At 41.3% G+C, this 13,153-nt stretch overlaps 1 protein-coding gene across 1 annotated transcript in view; it reads left to right on the forward strand.

Annotated features, from left to right (window-relative positions):
* Positions 1 to 1,756: 1,756 nt before the first annotated feature.
* Positions 1,757 to 13,153, forward strand: part of racgap1 (Rac GTPase activating protein 1) — a 31,736-nt gene continuing 20,339 nt past the window's right edge. The window contains exons 1-3 of the mRNA XM_043681803.1: positions 1,757 to 1,828; positions 5,212 to 5,300; positions 6,819 to 7,021. Of these exons, the coding sequence (XP_043537738.1) occupies positions 5,216 to 5,300; positions 6,819 to 7,021 (288 nt within the window). The 5' untranslated portion in view covers positions 1,757 to 1,828; positions 5,212 to 5,215. The remainder of the gene's footprint in view (positions 1,829 to 5,211; positions 5,301 to 6,818; positions 7,022 to 13,153) is intronic.

Consider the following 13,153-nt stretch of genomic DNA (forward strand, 5'->3'; position numbering starts at 1 on the left):
GCCTTCTGTCAGACAGCCAATCCTCAATCCATGCCAGTTGCTCACCTCGAACACCATGGGCCCTCACTTTATTCAGCAGCCTCCCGTGAAGTATCTTATCAAAGGCCTTTTGGAAGTGAAGACAGATACCATCCACTGGGTTTCCCTGCTCTAACCTGCTTGTTACATCTTCAAAGAATTCTAACAGGCTTGTCAGGCACGACCTTCCCTTACTAGATCCATGCTGACTTGTTTTAATCCGACCTTGCACTTCCACGAATTTAGAAATCTCATCCTTAACAATGGATTCTAGAATTTTACCTACAACTGAGGTTAAGCTAATCAGCATACAATTTTCCAACTTTTGTCTTGATCCTTTCTTGAACAAGGGAGTTACAACAGCGATTTTCCAATCATCTCGGACTTTCCCTGACTCCGGTGGCTTTTGAAAGATCACAACCAACGCCTCCACTATTTCCACAGCCACCTCCCTCAGAACTCTAGGATGTAGCCCAATGGGGCTAGAAGATTTATCAATTTTTAGATCTTTTAGCTTTTCTAGCACTTTCTCTTTTGTAATGGTTACCATACTCAACTCTGCTCCCGACTCTCCTTAATTGTTGGGATATTACTCGTGTCTTCCATTGTGAAGACTGACACAAAGTACTTATTAAGTTCTTCAGCTATTTCTTTATTTCCTATCACTAACCTTCCTGCATCAATTTGAATGGCCCAAACTTTTGCCTCTCGTTTGTTTCTTATGTATTGAAAGAAACTTGCATTATCATTTCTAACATTACTGGCTAGCTTACCTTCATATTTGATCCTCTCCTTCCTTATATCTCTCTTGTTATCCTCTGTTTGTTTTTGTAGTCTTCCCAATCGTCTGATTTTAAATTGCTCTTGGCCACTTTATGGGCTCTCTCTTTCTATTTGATACGTTTCCTGACTTCCTTTGTCAGCCATGGCTGTCTAATTCTGCCCCCCAACCCTGGCAACATCCTTGTAAATCTTTTCTGAACTCTTTCAAGCTTAAAAGGGATTAGATGTGGAAAAGCTGTAGGGTTTAAAACCAGAGGGGACTGCCTCAAATATAAGGCAAACCATTCAGGAGTGAGACGATTTCTAGTTACTAATGATATGAGTGTAATAGAGGGCTCTGCTATTGTGGTAGATGATCAGCCACGAGTGGGCACGGGGGTTGAGTTGTTTATTCGTGCTTTTTTTGCTATAATAAAGCATACATGAGAAAGCAAGCTAGCCTTTACTCGCAACAAGGCTCGTGCACTTTTATGGAAGCTCCTCGCCAATGGCAGGGAAGCTTATGACAGGAGAACAAGCCTAACATGTTAGACCAGCAAGAATGTAGTCAAGTCTAGGGGGTAATGAAGGCACGGATGAGGGTTTCAGCAGCAGATGGCCAACTTTGTACCTGCCTCAGCCTCATGTTACAGTCAATTACGGAAGGCCAATTTAGATGCAAATTACATAGAAAAATGAACGGGGATAATACAACAGTAACAATTTGTCAAACTTTTCTTTAATGTCTGGTTAAATTTTTTGATTTGTGTACCTTTTCGTTTGTGGGTGAGACAAGTCAAGCCAGCAGGATCGCCTGACTGAAAGATTTCCGATCAGCCAAACAGGAGTTCTGCTTCTTTGCAGGGAGATGGGAACGTCCCTGTCAAGACGTGATTGCGTCATTTGGGGCGTTACATTACGCGACGTCCGTGCCTTCGTCAGGAGGCCGTGGAAAAGCCATGTCCTGATTGGCGGTTGGGGGAAATTTGAAATCAGACCGCGAAAACGTCCAGAGTAACGGAGCGGGCGCCGGGCGGCGGACTGAGTGGTAAGGGCTCCCGGGGGGGAAAAGGAACCGAGTCGGCGATCTAGAAATCGTTTCCATTATTCCATCCCTAAGATTTGCGTTGCTCACCCGCCAGCGGGGTGGTGCTGATTGTAAACGGGGGCGAGAAGATGGAGATGGGAGTCGGTCTCCGGCCCCCTGTGGAAGAGCGGGAAGAGTCGTTTGTTTCTCCTTCCTTCCTGGGTCTCCCCAATCAGAAAAGACGAACCCTTTGTGATGATCGAAATGTGTGTTGGACCCTCTAATATATTTTAAAATGTTTAGAAAGCACCAGGTTATTGGCTACTTATAAAACAAAGTATACCTTTTCCGTTCCCCATCCGTAAAATGACCCAAAGTGCTTCACCGTCAATGATGATCGTTTTTCAACTATAATGATTGCTTTAATATCGGAAGCATTGCAACTAATTTGCACACGGAAATCTCCCACAAACAGAAATGTGATAATGACCCAGATAACTGTCTTTGTTATGTTTATTTGAGGTACAAATATTTGCCAGGACACCAGAGGACTTCCCTGTTCTTTCACATAGCCATGATGTGGAGGAGCCGGTGTTGGACTGGGGTGGACAAGTTTAAAACTCTCACACACCAGGTTATATCACAAGCAACAGGTTTATTTGGAAGCGCTGCTCCTTCATCAGGTAGCTGTGGAGCAGGACCATAAGAGACATAATTTATAGCAAAAGATTAGTGTCATGTAACTGAAATGATATATTGAACAAACCTAGATTGCTGTTAAGTCCTTCATCTTTCGATTCATTAATATGCAAGTCCTAGAACTTCTTTCAAGTCACATTCCCAAGATAACTTAAGGTTTTATATTTTTTATGAAAAGTAATATCTCAGCTCACACAATGCTTTAAAGGTATGAGGTTATAGTCTGATCTGTATCCCAATCTTGAGTCAGACTGGTTTTATTTCCAAAGTAGAAATTTATAAAATATTACATAGATTGACTGCCTGCAGATTGTGTGCTTGAGCGAAATAGAATGTGACTGCAAATTCACCCCATAAACATGAGTGTGCATGCAGATCTGGTCTTCCTATCAGAAGGATGTTGTGAAGCTTGAAAGGGTTCAGAAAAGATTTATCAGGATGTTGCCACGGTTGGAGGATTTGAGCTATGGGGAGGGATTGAATAAGCTGGGGCTGTTTTCCCTGGAGCGTTGGCAGCTGAGGGGTGACCTTTATAGAGCTCTATAAAATCATGAGGGGCATGGATAGGATAAATAGACAAAGTCTTTTCTCTGGGGTAAGGGAGTCCAGAACTAGAGGGCATAGGTTTAGGGTGAGAGGGGAAAGATATGAGACCTAAGGAGCAACTTTTTCACGCAGAGGGTGGTAGGTGTATGGAATGAGCTGCCAGAGGTAGTGGTGGGGGCTAGTATCATTACAACATTATAAAAGGCATCTGGAAGGGTATATGAATAGGAAGGGTTTAGAGAGATATGGGCTGGGTGCTGGCAGGTCGGACTAGATTGGGTTTGGATATCTGGTCAGCATGGACAAGTTGGACCGAAGGGTCTGTTTCTGTGCTGTATGTCTCTATGACTGTGAGGGAGAGAGTGTGTATGCTTGATAGTGTGATAGAGTATGTGCCTGTGGAAGTTGAGTGTGGGTTTTTTTTCTATTAAAATATTCAGTCGCATTCTCAAGATAAAAGTAGTTCTGGGATTTCCATATTAATGAACTAAAATCTGCAACCTATTTTATAGATGAAAGAGTTAACAGCAATCTAGGTTTGTTCAATATATCATTTCAGTTACATGACTAATCTTTTGCTATGAATTGTCCTATGGTCCTGTTCCATTCTATCTGAAGAAGTAGCGCTCTGAAAGCTCGTCCTTCCAAATAATGCAGTTGGACTATAACCTGTATTGTGATTTTTAACTTTCACATAATGCCCCAGGATCACCTTGCATCTGCATCAGAAGGGGTCTCTGTTTAATGTCTTGTCCACTTCTGACAGTGCAGCACTGCCTCAGTGTTGCATTGGGAGCACCAGCCTAAACTTTACTTTCAGTTTTCTAGTGTGGGAATTGAATCATTTCCCTTTGGACTTGGAGCCAAGAGGGCTCCCAGTTCTCTAAATTGTGGTAATATAGCTGCCGACCTGTGTATTGACGGATCAGCAAGCAAGGGGTGTTAGCTGAGGTGGGAAATGGAAAGACCTTCCTTCCCACCCAGCAAAAATGTAACAGCTAACTTTCATGTTGTAAAATGGAACTTGTGAAGTTTCAGTTAAGTAATTTCAATTCATAACATCAACCCCCACTGCAATCCTGGGGCTGTACATTCCTGGTCTTACACAGAATACGTTGTGCACATGTGGGCACAAGTGGGATGTGGCTAGATATCCGCATTTATGGAGCTTTTATGTCTTTTGCTGTACACAGCACTTCAATGCTTGTGTGCTTAAGCAAATACTTTTATTAAGCTTTTGTTCTATTTGAATTGGAGTGGAATGACATTCAAAAAACAGAAATTGTTGTACTTTGAAGTGAATAGTTTTCCTATCTGTTAATGATATAACTTGTAGCACATTGTTAATACTTGGATTTTTAAACACTGCACTTAATGTGACTGCTTAATCAAATTTTGAGGGTTGTTTAAACGATCTTTTGCAAATCCAGTTATTTTTGGAATAAACATTGTCAAATATCTTTGCGGAATGACTTAAGGAACTGCTGCTGCACTGTTTTATATTGCTGGAGGCCTTTTGACCGAGATGTGTCACTGGGACTCTTCAGTTTGCTTAGTTGCTTCAACTGAATTCCATGGAAATTTAGTCCTTAAACTGTTATCAGTTGTAACTGGATACGATTAAAGAATTATTACTTTGTCCCTATCACATCAAACTGTCTTTATTACTGGCTGAAATCATGACATGCTCAATTTCTACTGTTGAGTGATTTTGTTTGCTTTGTGCTACTGAATTTTAAAGGCCCTTCAGGTCTTAGCTTTTGATGTGCAATAATACTAAACTGGGATTCTTGGATCTGAGCTATAAAGCTGGTGACCAGCCTGATCTCTAACTTTGGACTGGCATTTTATGATTCTTTTTCGAAGGAACACCTGGATGTTTATTCCTGCAAATAGTGCATGATACCTTTGTGACTTTGAGCCAACTGTTTGTTTCCTGCGGGTCGAGATGTCGGCAAAAGGTTAACCTTCACTTAAAGTACCTGTGGGACTAAAACTACATTTAGAAGGAATTTGACTCTTGGTTTTTCTCCCACTGTATGAATATTATAGGAGCAACTTTGCACCAAGAAAATTTGTTTTTAAGTTGAGAGATGTGTGGAAGCTATGTTGCTGTTGTAGTTGCCTTACTTTTATAATACTTTTAATCTGTTTTGTAGGAAAATGGAATCTGCTATGGTCACTCTACGCAACATATTTGAGCAGTTGCTCAGACAAATGGAAGTACTGAATGAAGGAATTGAACCTCGTAAGCACATTTTAGTTTTGCTAATATTGGGATGTGGCCATGATCGGTGAAGTTATTCATCTAGCTTTGTGAGACTGAGTTTTAGTCAGTATACAGAGGAATCTTTACACAGGCCTGAACCCTAACTGGAATCTGTCAAAAAGTTGCAGTAAAAAGGTGTGTGTGTACGTGTGTGCACGCACACGGTATTTGGAGACTCACCCCCAAAAGACAGCAGCAGCAGTCTTGTTGGTGTCCAGTCCGGCTGCCTGGAGGAGGGGAGGTGTGGTGTTGGGGGGGTAGGGGAGGGGTTGTGTTGGGGGAAGGGGGCTCGCGAGCTGTGATGCTGCCTTATCTCCTGAACAGGGAGCAGACTTTACAGAAAACTCTGAGCCCCAGAGGGAAGGCAATGAATCGATTTACTGAATAATCAATTATCTGAACGAAATAGTGCCCGCCCATCTCGTTCAGACAATCGAGGTTTTTCTGTATTTGTATAAAACCGGGGGAGAGGACTCCAAAACTGGCTTGGTGAGCAGTAAAACTGCGTATCATGAAGCTTTGTAGACCAACTGAAATATTTGGACTACCGAAGCAATTCATTTGTTTCCAGCACAGGATTTCAATTGTTTGTATTTCTGCTGGTACTTTATGCTAATTCATTTTGACTTTACTTAATGGTGTCAAAAGAATAACAGTGACTTTGTATTAAATTGTATTAAATATTAATTTCTCTGCCTGTGTTTCCACTTTACATTGATTCAGTAGTTAATCTGTGTATTTTCACTTGTTGCTAAGCTTATTGAAACTATACCCTCTCTCCACCCCCACCTTCCAACATGCTTATGTTCTGCCCCAGGCTGATCTCTCATTTTCAGTGTATTGGTTTCTCAATCTCATTCTGGTTTATCCCAGTATCAGTTGCTTAAAATCCATACTGCTCAAGTTTCTCCCACTTAAATCTCGTGTCCTACTGGTGTGAGCAGATTTGTTCACTGTCCTACTTCGGTGTGTTTAATCAGTGAACAAGTCTGACCTTGAATAGTCCTTTCAAAGTGGCTGGACCTGGGAAGTTTTCTGCAGGAGAGAGCTGCAGAATTTGAAAAATACTCTATTTGGAAATTAATCACTCTCTCTGCACGCAAACAGTCTGGACAATGATTTGCATTCTCCAGATTCAAAGTATGGTGCTGGAAAAGCACAGCAGGCCAGGCAGCACTTTGTTCCTTGGATGCTGTCTGACCTGTGCTTTTCCACTGTTTTTGACTCTGACTCTCCAGCATCTGCAGTCCTCACCTTTCTCACCTTCCAGATTCAGAAGAGCCTTAAGATCTAAGAGTCTTTTTTATTTTGTTTTGCCCAAGTGATCCTTTGGGAAGAAAAATGACAATCTTTAAAACAAAATTGATACCATATTCCTACATCAACATAGCTGTTTCACATCAACCAATCTAGTATTGATTGTATCTTATGGAGCTTTTGCTTTCGGTAAGCATTTTTAAAAAATTTATATCATTGTCTTTTTTTCATTCCTTGCAGAATTTATTCAGTTAGCCAAGAACTTTGACGAATGTAGGAAAAAATGGCAAAAGACCGAACTGGAGCTTTCCCGTGCTACAGAGTGCCTAACGAAAGCTGAGACTGAGCGAAGTGCTCTTGATGTCAAATTAAAGCATGCTCGTAACCAAGTTGATGTAGAAATGAAACGGCGGCAGAAAGCAGAAACCGAGTGTGAAAGGCTGGTATGTCTGGTTGATCTTAAAATTTCATTTTCATTTTAAACCAGTGATAGAAGCAGACTGGCTTATTCGTCTCTCTATATTCAAACTTAACCAGTAGATTTAAGGAACCACCTCCATAATATTAAAGGACCTTTCCACTGAATCGAGCAGATGTTGCAATTTGATTTCTATTTGTCTTTCCCACATTCCCTCCCCCTACTGTAGTGTGACGACTGTTTTTGGATACAGGCTAATCTTTGAGACCAAAAACATCACTTTTTTTTTTGCTTTCTGGATGGCATTTATGGCCAAACTTGAGATGAACCACGAGCAGGGAAATAGATGGAATCTTTGCTACATTCTCCAAATGCCTCATGAAGTTGCAAATAGTGTTGTGAGATGAATGAGTGCAAACTGAATATTGGATGTAAGTTTGCTCGCTGAGCTGGAATGTTTGTTTTTCGATATTTCGTCACCATACTAGGTAACGTCAATGAGCCTCCGGCCTTCTCAAAACTCACCACCACCTATGGACGCAATATGCTAAAACTTGCCCAAAGATGGGAAACCAACACGATCCACCAGAGCGTCACCCGGGAACAACTGTACTTCTGGCAATAATTCCTAAAGAAGCAGGAACTACCCAAATGTCTTAAATAAAAACCTTCCCTTAACACTCTGCTAGCCAAAGGAATAGCAGAGCAAAACAGCTGCAGAATGCTTAAAGAAATGATTAGCAATGTCCACATCTGACTCCATAAATACAACTGGGAAATTTCATGCCAAAAAATTTTACTCACAAATGTGACAGACTTTGAATGTACGATGAGCCATAGCCATTTGGCAGCGACAAACACAATGAAAACTAGACCTGCAGAAAATCTGCAAACTCTCAAAATAACAACACAGACAACCTCGAAGCAAGACGACAAACTCACAGAAGAAACCCGGCAAACCATCAGACAGACAGTCTCACCAAAATTAAGCAGGAAAAAGGAAGGAAACACTCTACGCAAGAAAGGGAAGCACTAGAAGGACTCCAAGATAAAAACATTGTTATCCTACCTGCAGATAAAGGATGCTTGACAGTCATTTTAAACTGGACAGGCTACATTGAAAAAGCGAATGCACTGTTTGCAGATACTGATGCTTACCAACAGGTGGCGATAGACCCGACCCCCACAACGAGAGAATCAAATCACAGCTCTACTCAAACTTGAGAAATTTGGAGAATTAAACAAGATTGACTTCTAAAAATTAAACCAGGTGGACCCACCATTCCACATTTCTACGGACTACCCAAAATTCTCCAATCAAGAGCCCCCCCCTCTCAGACCCATAGTCTAGCTACCTGGAACACCAATGTACAGATTAGCCAAGGCACTGCACCAAAGACTAAACCACTTAGACTCCTGCCACTCTGTTCACTTTACTCTGAACACTTCAACCCCAGGACATCAATGTGGACTTCACTAGTTTCCTTATTTCCCCTCCCCCCACCTTACCCCAGTTCCAACCTTCCAGCTCAGCACCATCCTCATGACCTGTCCCACCTGTCAATCTCCCTTCCCACCTATCCACTCCACCCTCCTCTCCGACCTATCACCTTCATCCCCGCCCCCGTTCACCTAATTGAAGTGTTCAGCCACGGGGTGGTGGGGTTAGGTGTGGGTGTCCCAGAAACTCCCCACCCCTGAAATATCACCTTCATCCACCTATCGCTTTCTCAGCTACCCCGCCCCCACTTATATCTCAGCCCCGATCCACAAGCCTCATTCCTGATGAAGGACTCTTTCCCGAATGGTCAATTCTCCTGCTCCTCATGCTGCCTGACCTGTGCTTTTCCAGCACTACACTGTTGGTGACAAAACATCTGAAAATGAATCTTCCAGCTCAGTGAGTAAATTTACATTCAGAACCTCAACCTGAGCTACAAATCTTCTCAACAGGCTGAATATTATTTGACCCACACTTACTTGCAGGTGAACTGATGCATAGACTTGGCAATGTACTAATACAAATAGCACCATCTGAAAGAAGAATGATTCCACGAAGGTTTGGTTTGCTTTTGCAGCAAACCCATTGACAAATTCTTTGAGTGCATCATTGTCTGATTAAACCTTTTTTGGGAAGACTTGCACATGGATAGTGCAAGTTCTAACTCATCCATAATTTGTGGATTTTATACAGGTTGGGGATTGTTTATCAGCAAGTGTTGGGACCAGCTGGTTTTTGGATAAAGGATGCTTTCAGATTTTGGGGTTTGCTATTGTTTAGGCTGTTTGGGGAAAATAATTTTACTTTTTTTTCTGACCATGAGATTACCTAAAACTTTTGCCTCCACCCCCACCCCCCAACCCAAGTCCCAAACAGTTCTGTAGAGGTGTTGAATTTGGCCCTTTGGAAGAAATAACTTTGTTTGGCATAAATGGACCTAAAAGCAAAGTTATTTTTTCCCCTCAAGTGCCCAAACTTGGTATGTCCACATCCATTTTTGGATCTTGTTTCTGAAAAGACCTTTTTTGGCTTCTAGGTTTTTTGGTTTTCAGAGCTACAGCCAATGGATACTCAACCTATACTTTTCATATTTAAACTCATTTCTTTTGAAGTAAATATTGGATGAAGATTTCTTTTTTAAAATCCTGTGCTATCCATCACTAGAATGTATGGGTTTTTTTTTGCCTGTTTTGATTCCTTTTTCTCAAGATCGTTGTTAGCACACTGTTGTGTCCAGATTGTGGGTTGAAGTTCCACTGTAATACTAGCCTTACAGTGCAGTATGAAGAGTTTTTTTACCTTGTCAGATGTCAGGTAGTTGGAAGATCTTAGCGATCTGTCTGCCTAGATCTTCTGTTTATCTTCTCTGCTGTCACTGAAAAGACCAGAAGGATTCAACACTTTGCATGCAGCAAATGCAATCAATGACATGGTTTTTGCTCCTAAAGTAGCTACTACATTTTACCTAAGTAACAAGTGATTGCACTTCACAAATAACATTTAGATATGATCCAGTTTAAGTGACTCTGTTGAGGTACTTAACTACATGCAAGTTCTTTCTAATTTTTCTAATGATTTATAACAGGAGAAAGAGCCAGGTGCATCTGGCCATCACACAATAATGCTATCATCTCATCCTGTCTCCTCCTGCTTTGATCACATTTACTACAGTTTTATTTTAACAATCTCTGAAAGTAAGTTGCAGCGCAAGTGGTATTGACATACAGCGGTACCTTCATTAATAATACCTGAGTAACTGTGTTTAAAAAGAAAAATACTGGAAATAAAGTTTGGATCTAGTAGTATTTATATAAGGTATCTCTCACTGTCTGCTTCGTTCTCACCATTGCTTTCTACAAAGAATTATTTGTTACATATTGAAAATGCTTAGCAAGCAATCAAAACTGTTGAAATGGAATTTTTATTGCATCTAGATTTGGATACATATAAGGGGATAACCTACAGAGAAACAATCCTTCCCTCTCTCATAATCCTATGTTTTGGTAGCAAATAGTGAGGCCACTCTCATTGAGGGAGAAGAGCTGAGAGATCTAGGGATATGCTTCTGTAAATATCTGAAAGTGTGCAAGGTTAATAAGGCCATAAAATTGCAAATAAAATGCTGGGCTTCATTTCTAGAGGGAAGGACATTGAGTAAAACCTGTGTAAAATATTATGGGTCATACAGAGTTCGGAGTAGTTTTTCGGATCTATATGATGAAAATGTGAGAGGCATTGGAGAAGTAATGATGTCCTGTGGTGATACCAGAATGGAGGGCTTGGTTTGGGCAAGCCTGGGATTTTTCTCTTGGAGAAAATTGAGGGATGGCCTTTTGATATTTCCATTTACAGGAGAGACCATCTGAGTTGTGTATTAAAAAAGTCAGGGAATGCCACGGAAGTTCCTTTTTAAACCAAAGCAATTATGAAACTGGAGAACCTTGCTCTTGAGTAGCCGATGTGAATAATGTAGATTAATCTTTAAAGTGAGGAAATTTGTTGCTAAATTTATTTTGATTGGATTACAATTTGTGATTAAACTTGTGACCACCAGTTGGTGAAGTCGTTGATCAGAAGTCAATCTTTTACTTACTTTGTTTCACTGAGTTGAACTATGTGCACCTTGTGAATTTATTGCACCAGGTACTTTTTGTTTCCTTGTTTTTTTTTAAACTAACCTGTTGTGATATAAGACACCTCTGGGGCAGGTGAGCCTTATACCCAGGCATTCTGGCTTGGGGTAGGAACGCTACCACTCTACCAGAAAATCACTGGCTCAAGTCATCACTCATTCAGTTCTATCCAGCTATACTCATGAAATTAACCCCAATTTATGAAACTTAAGCTAATATTTAAGATATTTTAATGAGCTTCATGAAGTATTGTATCTACATGTGCAGTACCTCAGCCCTAAGTTTGAGCACTCGGGACCATTATTACAATCCCAAATTCTCTCCTGTTGCCTCTATTTTATGAAGCTGCAGGCAAAAGGAAAGAAGGTGCTTAGAGGTTGACCTGCTGCATACCCGGTTTAGAGATTGTGAAATCTAACGAGGCTGCAAAGGGTTTTTTTTTGATGTGTGAGACAGAATGAAAGACAAATCTTTATTCAATTTCCACCACCAGGAAGAAAGGAAACACCCGAGTGGCCAGTGACAAGCAATGCCCTTCTCCGAGGGCAATGATGCATGATCAAAAATGTGAAGGGGAGGGCAGGGATTAAATCAAAATAAATTGGAGGGGGAAATAAAGCACTCCACTCCCTGCGGTGCCTACCTCCCGCTGAACAGCTCAAGGGAGTTGGTAGACACCGCGTGCTCCTTCTCCAGAGACACCCGGGATCAGGAGCATGGGGTTGGAAGTGAAGCCAAAAGCCGAGAAGGTAATCTAGAAAACTAAAAAGGGAGTACAAACTCCCATTCCCCCATATATACATGGTCCACGGGCTCCACAGCACCACAGAACAAGCAGTTGGGTTGGGAGTCTGTGAACCACCGTGATCTGCGGTAGGAAGATCACTTTACATCAAATGCCTTATTTGCAGCCAGACATGAGAAGTAAAATGATCAATTTGATCTTGTTTCTAAAATGGAACAATTTAAGTTGAGATCTCCTATGTCCTTTAAGAGTTACTAATTGATGCACTATGCAACACTATATTGCATTTTGGCTGCTCAGAATTGTACTTAAGGCGCAAAACACTTTTAATGCAGGAGGTAGCAAACTGTAATTGAGATGCCTCCGATAAGATGGCACTCTGAGAGCTGTGCAACAACCCTAATTGTAGAGGGTAAACTGGTTATGAATGAATGCATCCATTCACTCTATTACATAAAGCTGATTCTGTAGGATGCTGCAAAATGGCAGAATCCTAAACGCTTCATGAATGGTAGTTGCTGGTATTCAGGTTTGTGCTTTGGAGCCACCTAAGCGTCGATAGAGAGCAAGGACCATGGAAGAAATAGAAAATGTTGGTACCTACATGCACTCTGAAACTGTCATCCAATGAAAACTGTCCCATCTACACAAACCATAATATAGTCATTGACTCTTGAAGTGCAGTAGTTAGCACTTCTTCCCCTGTGCATGCGTATATTGTCTGCTGACTGCAGAAGGTGACCCACAGTAATTAAACTTTATGAACGAAGTATGGGGAAGTGGGGGTAAATATTAAAGTCTCAAAGGATCACTTTGTAAGACCATGAAATACAGCGAGCACGATATTGCCGATAGAGAAGTGGAGCCCAAACGTCTCCATTAAAACCGGCCTTTCAAGGGCTCTACTCCAGCAGGAGAGGTTTTTGAATTTTAAGGGTGAGGTTTACACTGTGGATGGAGCCTTGAAAAGAAAAATGAAATTCAGGAGTAGAATGCTTCTTTTAGATGGTTTCTCAACCTGCTCAGAGATATTAGTATGCACTTCTGGAGCAGGTGGGACTTGAACACAGGCTTCCTGGCTCTGAGTTAGTGACACTACCACAAGCAAGGCCCCAAGAATGCTGCTTATGATATAGCTACACATAACTTGGCCTGATCCAACTGAAATTGGATGGAGGTCTGTTGTCTGCAGTACCTCATTTATCTCACAGTTGTGAAAACTTGGGATTCTAATGTTATGGTCATAGCCCAAAATAATTTTATTGAAGTACATGTACA

This window comes from Chiloscyllium plagiosum, chromosome 43 (genome assembly GCF_004010195.1).
Source record: "Chiloscyllium plagiosum isolate BGI_BamShark_2017 chromosome 43, ASM401019v2, whole genome shotgun sequence".
NCBI classification, from domain to species: domain Eukaryota; kingdom Metazoa; phylum Chordata; class Chondrichthyes; order Orectolobiformes; family Hemiscylliidae; genus Chiloscyllium; species Chiloscyllium plagiosum.